The 16,329-nt window shown below is 43.5% G+C and overlaps 1 protein-coding gene across 1 annotated transcript in view; it reads right to left on the bottom strand.

Annotated features, from left to right (window-relative positions):
- ENTREP1 (endosomal transmembrane epsin interactor 1) overlaps positions 1-15,707 on the bottom strand; it is a gene marked incomplete at its 5' end in the record, with an annotated part of 31,520 nt that extends 15,813 nt beyond the window's left edge. The window contains 5 exons of the mRNA XM_049795742.1: positions 361-486; positions 1,643-1,753; positions 12,950-13,006; positions 15,453-15,609; positions 15,694-15,707. Of these exons, the coding sequence (XP_049651699.1) occupies positions 361-486; positions 1,643-1,753; positions 12,950-13,006; positions 15,453-15,609; positions 15,694-15,707 (465 nt within the window). The remainder of the gene's footprint in view (positions 1-360; positions 487-1,642; positions 1,754-12,949; positions 13,007-15,452; positions 15,610-15,693) is intronic.
- Between the last annotated feature and the right edge of the window lie 622 nt (positions 15,708-16,329).

The following is a 16,329-nucleotide window of genomic DNA, read 5'->3' as shown; positions in this document are numbered from 1 at the left end:
AGCAGTTTGTAAGCCAAGAAAGGCTGAGAAGATCAAAAGACCAGTGAAGGCATCAGATCATTAGGTAAAATTTACACGATATTACACCACACAATCTTGTCTGAATTCAGCAGTAGTTTTGGTTGCATAAAACACCAGAAGGACAAGAACTGTATATTGAATCAGCAATGCACTGGTCAAAACCCAGAGGTGATAAAAAAAAACCCTGTTACAGAACCATAAAGAGCTTCTGACCAGTGTGGAAGACCAGAAAAATACCAGAATTTTTCACAGTAAACACAGCAGTCACCTCAGCACTGCACTGTCGCACAAGTGTGGACATTATCAAAGCAGTCATGTTAAGCAGCATGCACAGCTTACCTTGAGATGAAAGTGAGCGGCGCTGCATGGCCTCAGATGGTATAGCTTCAGCGCAGTATCTTCTATACATTCAGTGACATTGAAATCTTCACAGCAGTAACAAACCCTCTTTTCACCTACGTCCACCTTTAAAAGCACAAAACTCCACTTTTTAATTTATTGGCTGTTTTATGCAACATTTTTACCTGTATAATATAGAGCCTATATGTTAAACTATACCTCTGACCACAAAGCAGACTGGAAATACAGGCTCATACGATGAAATCTGTACAGTTTGCTATGCCAATGATTCATACATTATAAAGCTATATTATGCATACTTCCTATTTGAAAGGAAGCATTACTGATAAGCTCAAGACATTAACCCTTAAACTCCTTCAAGCCTTTAAGCACAATCATCTTTATCACCAAGTGACCCTGTATCCTTCAATTTCAGTTATTTCACAGCTTCTAGTACATAAACAGATATTCTTCTACTTCTTATGACAGCCATTTGAGAAAAATCTTTTGTTCTTGTGCAGATTGCTTCTTCCTCAAGTAGAAGTGTTCTGAAAAGCTAGTATGACTTGATTTACCTTAATTTTTTCCTCACAGCTCTTCCTGTCAGGTATCAACACAAATTGTCCTCACCAGGTGAGGCAAACCAGGAAAAATAATCCCACCCACAGATGATACTGACTGAACTTTTTGTAGGTAGCTCACGGGTACCCACAGAGGTCCTTTTCAACAGTTTATCTTTGTCACATTACTATAAAAATCCTTTATGCTAGTTCTTAAATGACTATGATGTTGAAATCAGTGTATAAAGCTGGCAAGAAGGATTTTCTAAAGATATATTTGGGATTTCCTCCTACATGGCGCCACAAAATTGTCTAGAAAGCCTTGTACCAAATCAACTGTGTCTTCAGACCCTGAAGACAGAGTCCAGCTCTCAATGTAGTAAACCAAAACCACTTCTGGACTAAGTAGGCTCTTCTAATGAAGAGCAAAACCTTTCAAAACATATCCATTTGGGGTCTTCAGCTTCAGGAACTGAGCACCTTATGAAGACTCCAACTCAAATGAACCAAGTTTAGATGATAAAAATACTGTTGTGGATTTCAGTGAGTCTCTTCACAATTTGAACTAAATCAAGGCCTGAAACAGAGAGTTTTCTTTGTTCCTCCACCATGCTGTAGCTGCATTACTTGCATCACTACATTAGCACATTCTGTGATCCCAGCAGAGCAAGCTTATGTGGCACACCATGAAGAAATACACGTAAAACAGTATGTCTGCTCACCAAATCACATTTGGGTACACTGGACACAAACTGAATGCCTTGACAGCTTAATATAAGTCCAGCCAGGTTCAGCAGAACAGAGATGATAGACAGCAGACTAAATAGGTTAGCCTGGAACAGTAAAACAAAGTTAACAGCAGTGAGAACAGGATCATAAACCTGACTCAAGCAACCTATAGCATGGCAAATCCCACTCCCAAACTGAAGCTGGGAATGACACTCCCCTTATTTTTAAAAGTCCCTGTGACTTCAGTGCCCCACAGGGTCTTATCTTAACCCAGTAGTTGATTCCTCCAAACACCTTTATCTTCTTTCTCTCTTTATTCTGCACTAGTTGTGCAGTAATAAAATATATTCAACTATTGAAAAGTACAGGCAGCTAAAGGTTTTTCTGGAGCTCAAAGTATGATTTGCAAGCTGTCCAACTTCCACTAAACGTCATATCCTTCCACAGAGTTTACGTCTCAACACATTTAGATCATAAGAAACCTGAAGAGGAAACATCGTAAGACTACATTCATTCTGCATAGAATTTCCAAAGCTATTTATGAAAAATATTTGTCCCAGTACAGTGAGGACAGAGACACTTAAGGAACTTTGGTTATATGATTTTATTTCCTCCTGGCTACTAAAACCAGAACACCGCCATTCACAAACTGGGCAATATCTTCAGTTTTATAAACCATCTGTAAGACCAGCAATGGCAGGAGTAATAGAGTACTTCAAAAAGGACAAGAAGAAGCAGTGGATAAAATGAAGTCCTACTTTCACATATGTCCTTACAATCTGCAATCTGTGCTTACATGAGACTTGGGATATGAATTTTAAACACTTGTAAGAACCTTTCCTGTCCCAATTCATACATGCAAAATTTTATGTACTTCAGGAGAGAGTACTATGGGTAAGACTACTACTTCAGAGACAAATAACAGATTCCTCTCCTGACACGTTTAAATTTTAAGCGCTCAATCCTACAAACCAAGTATCAGGTCTTTAATGTCCAAAAGAATCCTTGTTAAGAACAATCTGCTCACTCAGATTCTTTTGTATCAAAATGGCCTAAATTAAAAATGCAGGAGATGACAAAAACCTGAGGAAGAGAAGGAAATCATCAGGGACACAGATCAGTTCTCCTCCAGATAGCTTTGCAGTAGATCCAGCAACAAGGACTTCCTAAACATGCACAAAGACAGCAATTGCTTTCCAAATCAATTTAGCTGATGTACTATGGTTACCTACCTAGGAAGCTGGACCAAAATTAAACCAGAGCTGTTGCACAAATTATGATCCTGCTTACTGAGGTTCAGGGAAAAAAATAATCACCCCTGAATGGACAAGAGCCAAAGAGCACTACTGGGCAAGTTCATTCCTTAAATTACAACATCTCATTACTAGTAGGCTTTACAGAAGCTTGACTGTAACATTATCACAGAAGGTAGGTTTCAAAAAACTACTAATTAAAGTAGCTATTAGCACTTCTCTGAAGAGGATTGGGACTATTTTGTGTTCGATGTACTGAGAACAATCAATATTAAGAGAAACAGTATTTTCTCCTAGCTTTATAAATATCATAAAACCACAGATAAGAGGTCTTTAATGTTACTAAGCACTTTGAGTGCAGTTTTCTTCTGTACAAATACAGAATTTAACCATTTTTTTAAAACTAACTCCTTGCTCAGCACTCAAATGAACCAATATAATTTCTTATGCTTTTATCTAGATTATGTCAGATACCCTTTTGATTAAAACTACTTTGAGAAAAAGAAAATTGGTAGACACAGTTATTCCATACAAAGAAAGCTTTTCTCATCTGTGTTCAACACAGGGAACTATCAACTAGAAATTAGTCAGTTTTGTAAGTGAAATAGAAGCTGTTTCAACATAAAACACCTTTATAGTACAAATCTCAGGAAACGATATTGAGGAAAACAAGAGGTACATTTGTCCTTTTTCAAATGATGAAAAAATGGAGGTCCTGAACAAAGAAGTTACTTGGCCAAAGTAATAAGTCAAGAAAGATTTTTTAAAAAAAAAAAGGGGTGGGGGGGTGGGGTGGCTGGGGACAGGACAACAAATTCACATATAAGTTTTCTTGTTTGGTACAGAACTTGCAACAGAAACAATCCAGTAAACAGCTAATACAGCTATATAAACAGTTACATATAAAATCCAGACTCCTAATGTAATAGTCTACAAAATCTTGAATAAAAATCACACAGATTTTTTCTAAAGAAACCTGTTAAAATCAAAGAAGAAAAAGGAAGAAAAGGAACATTATTATAAACGTGCAAAACAAGGATGATAATTTCTACATTTATGTTCTAATAAATTCTACCATACAAAATGTAATCTTGATCTGTTTTTTATTATACATGTAGTCTATTTTTGACTGCATAACCTAATATTCAGCCAATCCCACTGAAGAGGTAAAAGATAAAATTAATTCTTCTCCATACAATCTAAAACACCACTATGATCTGAAACATAACCACGACATTTGCTACTACGTATGCCATAGTGTACAAGAGACTATATTGTACTTCAGTGTTGAAAGAAAAAAAATCCTTTGTCTTTCTGCTCCATCACTGGTCAGCATTTTCACAGCATCATTGAGGTTGGAAGGGAACTCTTGAGACCATCTAGTCCAATAACCTGCTCAAGCAGGGTCATCTACAGCAGGCTGCTGAAGACCATGTCCAGGTGTTTTTGATCACTACTTCTCTGGGTAACCTACACCAGTTTTTGACCATCCTTACAGTAAAAAAGTTGTCTTTTGTGTTCAGATGGAATTTCCTATTTTTTCAGTTGTGCCCATAACCTCTTGTCCTGTCAGCAGGCACTACTGAGAAAGGTCTAGCTCCCTCTTCTTCATTCCCTCCCATCAGCTATTTATGGAGGTGGAGAAGATCCCTCCTGAGTCTTCTCTTCTCCAGGTTGAACAGTCCCAGCTTTCTCAACCTCTCCTCAGAGGAGAGATGTTCCAGTCCTTTCATCATCTTTGTGGCCCTTCACTGGACTTGCTCCAGTGTGTCCAGATTTCTCTTGCACTGGTGAGCCCAGAACTGGACCCAGCACTCCAGGTCTGGCCTCACCAGTGCAAGGAGAAGGGAAGGATCACCTCCCTCCACCTGCTCGCAAGTCCCTGCCTAATGCAGCCTGGGACACCATCAGCCGCCTTTGCCACACGAGCACTTTGCTGTCTCGTGATCAGCTTACTCTCACCGGGATCCCCAGCTTCATCTGCAGAGCTGCTTTCCAGCTAGTTGTTCCCAGTGTGTACTCGTGCCTGGGCTCATTTCCCTGCACAGGCAGGACTTTGCATTTCCCCATGTTGAACTTCATGAGACTTCTCTCAGACCGTTTTTCCAGCCTGTCCAGGTCCCTCCGAATAGCAACATTTGGTGGATTGGCCATTCCTCCCAGTTCTATATCACCTTGCGAACTTGTTGAGAGTGCACTCGGTCCCATTGTACAGATCATTCATTAGGATATTAAGCAGTATTGGCCCCAGTGTCCACACCCAGGCCACAACAGTGCTGGCTGGCCTCTGGCTGGGCTTTGTGCCACTGATCACAACCCTCTGGACCTGGTTGTTCAGTCAGTTTCCAATCCACCTCACGGTCCACCTATCTAACGTGTACTCTGTCAGCTTATTTTATAAGCTATATTCTCCTGCAGATGCAAATTTAAACACCTTCTCTATCACTACTCACCTACAAGTAAAAACAGGGGTTCTATTTTTATGCCAGTGAAAGAAGATCCCACCCACAGGTAAACCAGGGGAAAACTACTCCTCAACTTAGAATAAACAGCCAAAGGCAAACATGCTATTTTAAAAGCCAAACCAGAGGTAACTAGTCTTAACTTCAGTGACAAAAATGAAAACAACTCAAATTATGGCTTCAGTTTGGCTTACAGCCCTCATCTTCCAAGCATTAGCTACACATGGACTGTGAACAGATGCAGAAAGTCTTGAACATTTACATGAATTAAACTATAGGAAAGCAAAGTGTATTCTAATGTTAGACACAGTATTTGCTAATGTCTTGCATGAATGATCTCTTCCAGGTAAAAAATCATCATGCACTTTGAGGACTCCACAGCAGCATAAACTTGCATGATAAGGTTCTGACCCTGTCATTCATTCTGCATGGGTAGACTGCTTGTTGTCCTGCTGCTGTTGCCCTTGAAGCTAACATCTAATGCCGAGGAGAAATTGCTTTCACTTCAATATGCACACACAGGACTGATGTCCAAGCAGACACTTAAAAAATAATGAAAGAAAAACATTTCCACCACAAACATCAACTCTTATATCCGTTTACATCCTACATATACACTTTATGAATATCCTTCTAGGAAAAGGCAAGTCAATGTATTAATTTTCCATATACACAGCAATACCAATAATTAAGAAATAATTATGGGACCTTACTAATTTTCTGTCAGTTGTGAGAGCTATTTATTGTACCATATGGAGACCTGCAATACACCTGTCAACAAAAAAAGCCACAGAGAAATAAAATACAGACTAATTAATTTAATAAAAAAGTCACATGTTTCAAATGCAGCATTAAAACACCCCATATGAATGAGAAAAGCTTTTTCAGCATAAAAATAGGTTATTAAAAAAAAATCAGAAGAGACCTAACTTTGACCTGATAATAAAGGCCAAAAGCCTTTCTAAAGGCTTTTCAGAGTCCTACAAATAAAAGCATATTTCTTTTTATTTGTTTAGACTGACTGTAAAACCTTTGTATGAATACCATTTATTAACTTAATGGTGGAGACCTCCATGTGAGCCAAGATGTTAACGTCAAGCTATTTTAGCTCTAAAATCCAGACAGTACTACAGTACTAAACAGGCAGTACTACAGTAATTCTCACCAAACTCAAATGACCTTGCTTAATTTGAAGCACATAGCTAGGAAGAGATTTTGGGGCTGGGGGGGATAGGGTCATGATACGCATCTTCTTTTCACAGTGCTTTATATTGCTACTAGCAGGGCTAAAATTTAAGGGCGTCACTTCGCTAGCACCAGAACTAAGTATTTTGGTCTAAACTTTATATTTTGGTTAAATCTATACAAATTAGTCGAGATGCAGATATCAAGAAGGCAATAGCTAGCCCTAAAAATCTTTATTTTAAAGCTGCTGGGACATATTTTTCTTCTGATAAAATTTTTCAATTAAATAAAAGGTTTACTACATATTTATTCTTCAAAAATGTTGAAGGTTTTAAATAAATACTTGAATTCCATAACCTTTTCTGTTTTCCAATGAAGATCTGTAAATCTTTGTCATAACCCCCCAAATATTAACACTTCTGAATTAAAAAAAAAAATAAAAATGTTTGTAACAAAAGTTTCAAATCCTTGTGTCACCACACTGTAAAACATGAGAAATATCCAGACTGAATCGACTTATGCTGAACACACGACTCGGACTTTTCCGAGTCAAACCCCGCAAAACTTTACATGAAAACTGACGACGTGTATGAAGACAAAAGCTGGCACACTAGCTAACAGTGGAACGATAAAGCCAGAATCGCATTCACCCAGCCAGAATGTGCTCTGTTATTTTCTTGATCCCATGCATCTGCATGTACCGAACCGCTCCCCAGCACTTGCCTCAGTTACACTCTTACCCAGCATAACAGCCTGGTGTCTTCCTGCACGCTTGCACTCCTGTCATGTTTCATGCAATCACAGCTAAATCTTCTCTTTAGCAGCAGAACCCAAGCAGCAAGCACCACAGATATGCTTAACTTGAAGTCTTTGTTACAACTGGTGGAAAAACAAAAAAACAACCCACAACCAGAAAGCCTCCTAAAAAGCACGCTCTACAGGATTGCAACTAATTTGTGCGTGACTGGAAAGGAAAGGATGCTTCACTGGCAGCATGTTTCTGCATTCAGCAAAGCACGTATGGGTCCAGGCAACACCTGTGAATACAACATAAACTCACAGTGCGTAGGGTAGTCCAAACCAGTATACCAGTAAGAACAGAGGCTAATATAGCAAGCATGGCCTATCAGAGATGCGAATTGCATTCAGTGCACATGCAATCAAATGAACAATGCAGAATAGATATACCATCTGAAAGAAGTTGTGTTCCTTTAGTTAAAAATAGGATTTAAAGCCCTATGAAAGGAAGGAGTTTAGGAGCAGAGGGGGAAGGAACCAGCTGCTATACAAGTAGAGAGTAATATTGAGCCCAGAATGGTTGAGACTCAATACCCAAACAATATGGGCTGGGGGGGGGGGGGGGCGAGTTTCCCTTTCCCCACTGAATACATTTAGAAAGGCGTGCAGAGGAGCTTCTTCTCTGGAAGAAAAATCAGCTTTTAAGCGTGTGTGTTACAAGCTGACTTCCAAAGCTGACTGACAGCTGATACCTTGTTGAACAGAACAAGTCTCGGACATCTCAAAGCCTGATTCCTGAGCCAAGGCTTCTCAGCAGCTGTACTGATGAAGGCCAAGCCTCCCTTGCAAGAATGGCCTTCAAAAGATATAATTTGATTTTGCCTTGCAAAACCCTGTCTCTGGGACCTGTTATTTACCTAGTATCCTCCCATGCTGTAAAAAACAGCCAGGGTGGCAAAAAACAACAAATGTGGCTCTCAAGACCTGTTAGCAAATAAAATTTTCACAGCCACCCCTCTTCAAGACTGGTTTCTTCTCACAGGTGGTGCAAGTAAAGGTCCCCTACAGCTGTAACTAATGGGTTTCCCTTCCTTTCTCCCCTCTGGGGGAAACTCAGCACTGCGCTTTCTCCCAAGTGCCAGCAGCACCAGAGCCTTGCTGTCACAGGGGGAAAAAACCAGTTGGGTTGTTTTTCCTCATGACCCAGGCTTCGGACTGAAGTGGCAGCCATAGGGCAGGCCAGCCATTCTTGAAGAAATAAACCCAGGCAGTGAGAAATCATCACCTAAAGGGGGAAGACGGAAAGAAACCTTTTACCGCCCTTTTACTGTAAGGGCTAGACTGCTGCCATGCAAAGGAGCTGCAGGCAAACAGGCGTACTGCAGCAAGTTTCAGAGAGAAAATCCTGAACCCTGAAATCCTGAATCAGAGTAGCAAACAGGTTTCTTTTAGAAAGAACTAGTATTTTTAAAGGGGGCAAAGATAAATGTGAATTGCATTATGAAGTTCCTTAAGTACCACAAACTGACAATCAAAAATAAGAATAAGATAATACAGGAACCCACAAGAAACAGCATTACCATGTCCTTAAGCATAAACCCGACCACAAACGGCTCTGAGGACCAGCACCTGCTCATGGACAAATGGACAAATTCTGTGGCACTCACCAGTCACTGTAATTCTGTTCAAGACCCAGCTCTGGGAAGGAGAGAGGGCTAAACGATGGAGCTCAACCATCTACCCTTAACTACAGGGTACTACATCTGAGAGCTTTCAGTACACACCATGATAAATTAAAACCTAGATAGAATTATCCAACTTGGCCTGAAAACAAAGCAATTTGGGGGGGGGGGGGGGTGTTAGATGCATATAAAGAATTCTGGGAGTACTTGCACAATGTGAAGAAATTATGAAACTGAACTGAGTGACTGAAAAGAACTCTGCATAAAAAGAAAGATGAGAAGAGGCCCTTCCTTATGAACAAGACAGCACTTCTAGATTGAGACATAACTACATATGAAAAAGAATAACGACCACTTAATCCCACAAACTTTAACTGTTGAGCACAGTCCAAAGTCTCTGCATAAAGATAACTAAATGCTGACATAAGTTGCTGCAACATAAAACATGGTAATTGATATCACTCCTCAGATTTCTGGCATGGCTCTAGCACAGGTACCTAACATGCTAACTATCTGGGTTCAATAGTGTCCTGGGTTCAGCTGGGATAGAGTTAATTTTTACAGCAACCTGGGAGGTGGGGGCATAGCTGGGGCAGCTGACCTGAACTAGCCAAGGAGCTATTGCATACCATGGGCCATCATGCTCAGTATATAACTGGGGAGCGGGCCGGGGGGTGGTCTCTGTTTTCGGTGGGGGAAGTGGCGGAGCGTCGGGTCCCGGGTGGTGAGCAGTTGCACTGTGCATCACTCTTTTTGTATACTTTTTTTTTTTCATTAGTGCCGTTGTTGTTGTTGTAATCTCTTTGTGTTTGCCCCAGTAAACTGCCTTTATCTCAGCCCTCGAGGTTCCAGGTTTTTCTTCTTTTCTCTCCTCCGTCTCCTCCCCATCCCACCGGAGGGGGGCGGAGGAGTGAGCGAGCGGCTGCCTGGTCCTTTGGTACCGGCCGGGCTGAAACCACGACAGTCCTTTTTGGCGCCCAACGTACGGAAATGATATCACTGCCTCATACAGATACCAGCTTAACCTCATGACCAGTGATGTAATCATTTCATAAGTCGACATTGCCCAGTACAGCAAAATGATAATCCCAATCACTCTCCCAGAGATGAGATACGCAACTACAGGCAATACATAGAGCATATAAGAGCTTACAAAACGCCACCATGTAAACAAATGAAACAACATTGTGACTAACATCTATATATCTAAGAAATGCGTTTGGCAAATTTGTTTCAACACGCTCTGGCCAGATCTGTCGTTATCCCAACCCTTCTGCCCCACGTTGGGCGCCAAAAAGGACTGTCGTGGTTTCAGCAGCCGCTCGCTCACTCCTCCGCCCCCCTCCGGTGGGATGGGGAGGAGACGGAGGAGAGAAAAGAAAAAGGAACTGGAACCTCGAGGGTTGAGATAAAGGCAGTTTACTGGGACAAACACAAAAGAGATTACAACAACAACAACGGCACTAATGAAAAAAAGTATACAAAAAGAGTGATGCACAGTGCAACTGCTCACCACCCGGGACCCGACGCTCCGCCACTTCCCCCACCGAAAACAGAGCCCACCCCCCGGCCCGCTCCCCATTTATATACTGGGCAGGATGGCACATGGTATGGAATAGCTCCTTGGCTAGCTCAGGTCAGCTGCCCCGGCTATGCCCCCACCTCCCAGGTTCCTGTAAAAATTAACTCTATCCCAGCTGAACCCAGGACAAATAGCAATCTTAGAAAGCCACCTTCATGTGCAATCAATCCCTTCCACAAAGCTCACTTGCTGCATAAAGGCATTTCTAGACCTAGCACCTGCTTGAGTTAAGGGCTGTCAGGGAGGCAGCTGTGCATCTCTGCTTCCTTCACAGCAGGGAGGTGGCTCTGGCCAGGCAAGGGGAAAAGGAATTCAGTCCAAAAGTCGGTAGAGAGGAATCCATGAGAAACATATTTACAAGAAATAAATGCAAAGGGTCTTGCATAAGGAGTAAAAAGTGGAGGGCAGTCACAGCTGGAAAAGGGATATGTTTTAGCTCCACATGCATTTTATAGTTTCAGTTGCGAATGTCATAACTCTTAAGCCATGGCTGTCTAAGGAGTCTCATTGCTTAGGTATTTAGGAAACTTGCTTTTACAACTCATACGAGTCCTCATAACTCCCAAGAGAAAATATTATTAGAGGGTAAATATATTAGAAATATAGTCCAAAATTAATATGCTCACAGAAACTAACAATCTGTCCTTGACAGACTATAGCTAGTTCAGTGCATTATATCCTTAGCCTCACAAAATGTTTAATGCTAATTTCCTTTTTTGCGCAGAGAACAGAATATTTCAGTTGGAAGGGACCTACAACGACCATCTAGTCCAACTGCCTGAACACTTCAGAGCTGACAAAAAGTTAAAGTATATTATTAAAAGCATTGTCCAAATGCCTCTTAAATACTGACAGCCATGAGCACCGACCACCTCTCTAGGAAGCCTGTTCCAGTGTTTGACCACCCTCTCAGTAAAGAAATGTTTCCCTATGTCAAGTTTGATCTAACCTGGCTTTCAAAAATCAGATCTCTATAAAATACACATGCAAATAAAAAAAAAAAACCAAACAGGTTCATAGAATCACATAGTCATAGAATAACTGTGGCTGCAAGGGAGCTCAGGAAGAATCTAGTGCATTCTCCTGCTCAAAGCAGGGTCAGCTATGAGATCATAGAAGGCTGCTCAGGGCTTTAATTGGTCTCATCTCAAAAACTTCCCCCTCCGCTGCACAACATCCCTGGACAATCTGCCCCAACACTTGACTGTCCTAAAGACAATTTGATATAAATGAAAGAAAATCAGGAAGAATTTGGTGCTTTATTATTTAAATAAAACTAGGAAGGGCCCATAAAGTTTATGCAAAGGGGAATATGAAAGAGTGAAATAGCAACAACAGACAAAAGGAAACTACAGCGACAACATGCTATAGAAACAGCACAGAACACAGGCAATATTGAAACAGGGAGGACTGCGCAAGTCTCAGGCATTTTGAGACAGATGGCATTTACATTTATTTTCATGAAAATAGGGTCCTTCCAGATCGGGAGTCTCAGACACTAAGCTCCTCTTTCTACCCACAGAACTGGTAAAAAACTTGCTTTGCTCTGCCTGTGCTAACCAATGAACGACTGAGAAACAGCAATTCATCCCCAGCTCATACATCTGATCACTCCTCACTGATGACCATGTGGATCCCAAAGAAGTGCTGCATGAAAATAAAACAACTGCTTTGGCCCAGAAAAGGTCTTCAGAAGTGACAGTAAGGCAAAAAAAAACCCAACAAAAAAAAAAAAAACCAAAACCAAACAACCCAAACAAAAACCCACTTCAAAACCTCTTTTTCAAATCCAAACTCTGAGACATTGAGAGCCACAGAGCTTCAGATTTCACTTACAAACAGAAACAGCATACACACCCCACACATCAATTTACTTCTCTCAGAGCAATGTAATGGCAACTGTATTTGAAAGAGCGGCACTGGATACTTAGGGTAAGACAGCAATACTTAGGTTAGCTCATCAGACACTACAACAGGACAACCCAGCTAAGCTTTAAAACCAACTCCCCTGTTTAAGCTTAAGCAGCAGTGCCTCAGAGAGCTAAATTATTTATACTAAACCAGCACTTTCTTATACCTACACAAACACAAAAAGCGTTCTGTAAACAACATCAACAGTTCCTCCAGACATGGTCCACTCTTGCCCTTAATAAGGGCTCTATCCACATAGGATAGAATACAGCCTTTCACAGGCTTTGAGTCCTCTTTCAATTATGATTCTACAGTTTAAAAAGGAGATTCAACAATATATTCTATCTTTTCAAGAAGAAATAAGGGCTTGGGTTTTGTGGGTAGGTTTTTGTGGGGTTTTTTTGTTTGTTTGTTTGTTTACCAATGACTATTAAATCAGGATCATCTTCTGATAAGTTCCTTACAACAGGTTTTAATCCATACTTACCAAAAGCACTATGGGCTTCTTCCATGTCAGTAAGCCTAGGATTCCAGATACGATTACCTAAAACATCAAAAAAACATAGCATCACCAGGAGTGAATAGCTGTTCACAAAATGCCATTTACATGGTATTTAGCAATGCTCTGGTGAAAGGTACTTTGCAACACTACAACAATGCTGGGAAGATAGGAAGATGCACTTTAAAGTAGAGACTAAGAGCTTGTGCTGATGTTGTTATTCACTCCTAACAGCATCCTGTGAAATAACACAACCAAATTTTAATCTGCTGTTTTCTTATTTTTTTCTCCCAGAAAATGCGTATGGGGACAAGAAGTTATGCCAGCAACTCCGACCTCAACAACTGCCTAAAAAAATTATTTTCAGCCAACTGAGTACTAGCTTTCTAGCAACATGGGTAAGCAAATCTAAAAACTGGCTATTTCTTCTCCACCTTTCTTCACGGCTCCATCACTTCATTAAGTGCCTGCTTCTTCCCGTGTGCTGACTCTGGCCCTCTTCTGACCGTTTCGGGGAACTAACTCCCAGTGCATGAACCCTACCAGAAACACCGAAGAGCACCAAAACTACCTTCCTGAGCTAACTTGCTATTTAGTCGCCTGAATGCCAGTATCAGCAGGAGGAAAGAAGAGAAAGTAAAAGCACTCATTCGACCAAACTTGCTGAATAATCACAGAACTGAACCCTATGAGTCTTTACCTTAGAGGGCAAAACAATTCAGGAAGGAGAAAGCATTGCTGTAGAACTGAAGCAAATAGCATACCCAAATACTCTCTCACAGTAAGGATGGGAAGCCTACAAAGAAAAGCGAATCTTTTTTTAGCAGGTCCCACAAATAAGCAGGTATACTTTTAATTAGTGGGACTTTGTGACTCAGCCAGTTCAGACCAAACTCCTACCCTAAAAAGAAACAAGATGACAAAACCAGGAAGTTGCCCACTAGCATTTTTAATAAATCCTTTCTGTAACTTCATTCACTTGACACAATCAATCTGATCTAGCATAATGTGCATATATGACTTGGCCAAAACACCTACTGATATCATCACTGGTGTTGCAAAACCACATATGTAACTCTGAAGTTTCATAACAAATTATTTTTTGAATTCTCTAAGTGCAAAATAGTCATACGATTTTATAACAAAGCACACCAATACTTAGGTGAATTGCTGTTTTGCCTTAAGGACAACAAGACTTATTTCATTATGTTTGTTAGAGCTTTAAGATATATGAAAATAAAGTCTTTCTCAGAGTCTTCCTGATCTGCACTTAAGCAGTGCATCATAATTAGCATGTTGCACGTAAAAATGAAAAAAAACCAAACAAACCCCTGACACATCCACAATTCCAGCTTTTAATTGCCTCTACCTTTCTGGGTTGCTTTGGGGCTAAAATTTTCACTCATGCAGTTGTACCTGAAAAGCATTTTTGGTAACTTCTCCAACTGAATATATTATTCTTTCGGAGCTAGCATTAAAACCATGAACGACCTTCTTCATTATTAAAGAGATGGAATACTTCGATTTTACACATGCAATTTTAGAACATTTTAAAAGCATAAGCATGGTTTTGTGTGCAGGGTTCAAAGGAAGTCCGTAGCTTACATACACTTAAACTTGTTTTAATCTAGTGTAAGAAGAAAAAAAAAAAAAAAAAGATGAAAGCTCACAAGAAAGATACCAAACATACACATTTGAACGGTCTGGGTTCCCTTCCTCCCATAATTTAAACGTTTCCAGCGAAACATTTGGGACAGGCTGACGCTGTTCGCATCAGCGGCAGGGAGAGAGCATGCCAGCCACCGAACGTGACCGGCTCACTGCTCGAGGGCCCACAAACTGGGCACCATCTACCCGACTATCTCCTACCCGTATTAACTTCTGCCTAGCTTCTGCAATACAAACTGTCACACGGTCTGTATTTGTAAAGGTGCAGTTTAAAGCAGGGCCCAAGAGGAGACGGAACAACTTCTCTTGCTGCGCTTGAGAAAACTGTCATAAGCCCATCCACTTTTTTTTTTCCCCAGGAGCGTTGCCGTTTTCTCTCCCTCTCTCCCCAGGGTAACGGCACGCGACGCACAAAAGCAACGCACAGCATCCACACGCACCACGGCTTGTAGAGAATCCCGTTCCTGGCTGCGTACGATAATCGAGCCCGGTTTTTTCAGGCTAAAACGCACACCAGGAAACACCCCCACCACCCCCCCCCCCCCCAGGTTTGTTACCCTGTTGGGGTCCACGCTGTCACCCGGCTAAAGCCGTCAGCAAAGGCGCAACCGCTCACTACTCCCAAGCGAGAGGAAGGCTCGCTCTCTGCTTCCACAGAAGCGGCAGCAAGCGTTTGCTTCCGCCTCGGAGGGTCCCGCGTACCCGGCGCCCAACGCGAGCGCTGCCCGGCCGGCGGCTTTCCCCGCACAGGCTCCGTGCCGGCCCGGACGGGCGGCGGCGGCTCGGACGGCGCCCGGGTTGCGGGTCGCCGGCAGTGACTTACCCAGAAGCCGGCCCAGACGGAACAGGCGTTCTTCACCTGCGAGGTGGTGGTCAGCCACAGCGCCCCGAAGTTCAGCACCACCAGGCAGCCGCACAGGATGACCTGCAGCAGCCCCAGAAAGACCAGCCGCCGGACCGGCACCAGCTTGGCGCCCAGGGTCAGCGCGTCGGGGCACAGGCAGCGGTATTGCAGCCAGCCGCAGGAAAAGGGGACAGAGCGGAGGGGCGGCAGCGGCGGGGATGCGGCGGCGGCGGCGGCGGCGGCGGCGGCGGCGGCGGCGGGCGACGCCGGCCGGGGCAGCAGGGCGAGATCCGTGGCGGGGCAGCGGGGGCCCGGCTGCCCCGCCGGCGGGAAGGTGGGAGGAGGAAGGGGGGGCGGCGGCGGCGGCGGCGGCAGGGGCAGCGGCTCTCGGCGGGAGGGCGCCGGAGCCGCGCGGGTCGGGCCGGGCGAGTCGGGCCCGTCGCCGCCCCTGTGCCGGCTCTCCCGGGCGCCGAAACGCCGCGGCGCTGCCCCCGCCTCGCCTTCCCTCTCCGCCGGCGGGGACGCCGCCGTCGCGCCGTCCCTGGCCATAGCCGCGCGCTCCGCCTCGGGGCAAGAGGCCCGCCGGGCCGCCCCGCCGCGCCTCGGGTCCGGCGGACGTGCCGGCCTGCCCGCCCGCCACCTTGCCGGGCGATGCCGGAGCTACCTCGACCTCCAGCACCCAGCCCGCCGCAAGGCACCCGGCCTGACTGCCGACTCCCGCCCCGCGGAGGGAGTCCCCGGCCGCAGAGCCGCCCCTCCCGCCCCGCCCCGCCCCGCCCCGCCCCGGCCCGTTCCGTTCCGTTCCGGCACGGGTGTCCCTGCTGCTGCTGCGACGTGGGACCGTCCCGGCGGGTTT

The sequence above is a fragment of the Accipiter gentilis genome, chromosome Z (genome assembly GCF_929443795.1).
Source record: "Accipiter gentilis chromosome Z, bAccGen1.1, whole genome shotgun sequence".
Classification (NCBI taxonomy): Eukaryota; Metazoa; Chordata; class Aves; order Accipitriformes; family Accipitridae; genus Astur; species Astur gentilis.
This window is presented reverse-complemented; position numbering and strand designations above follow the sequence as displayed.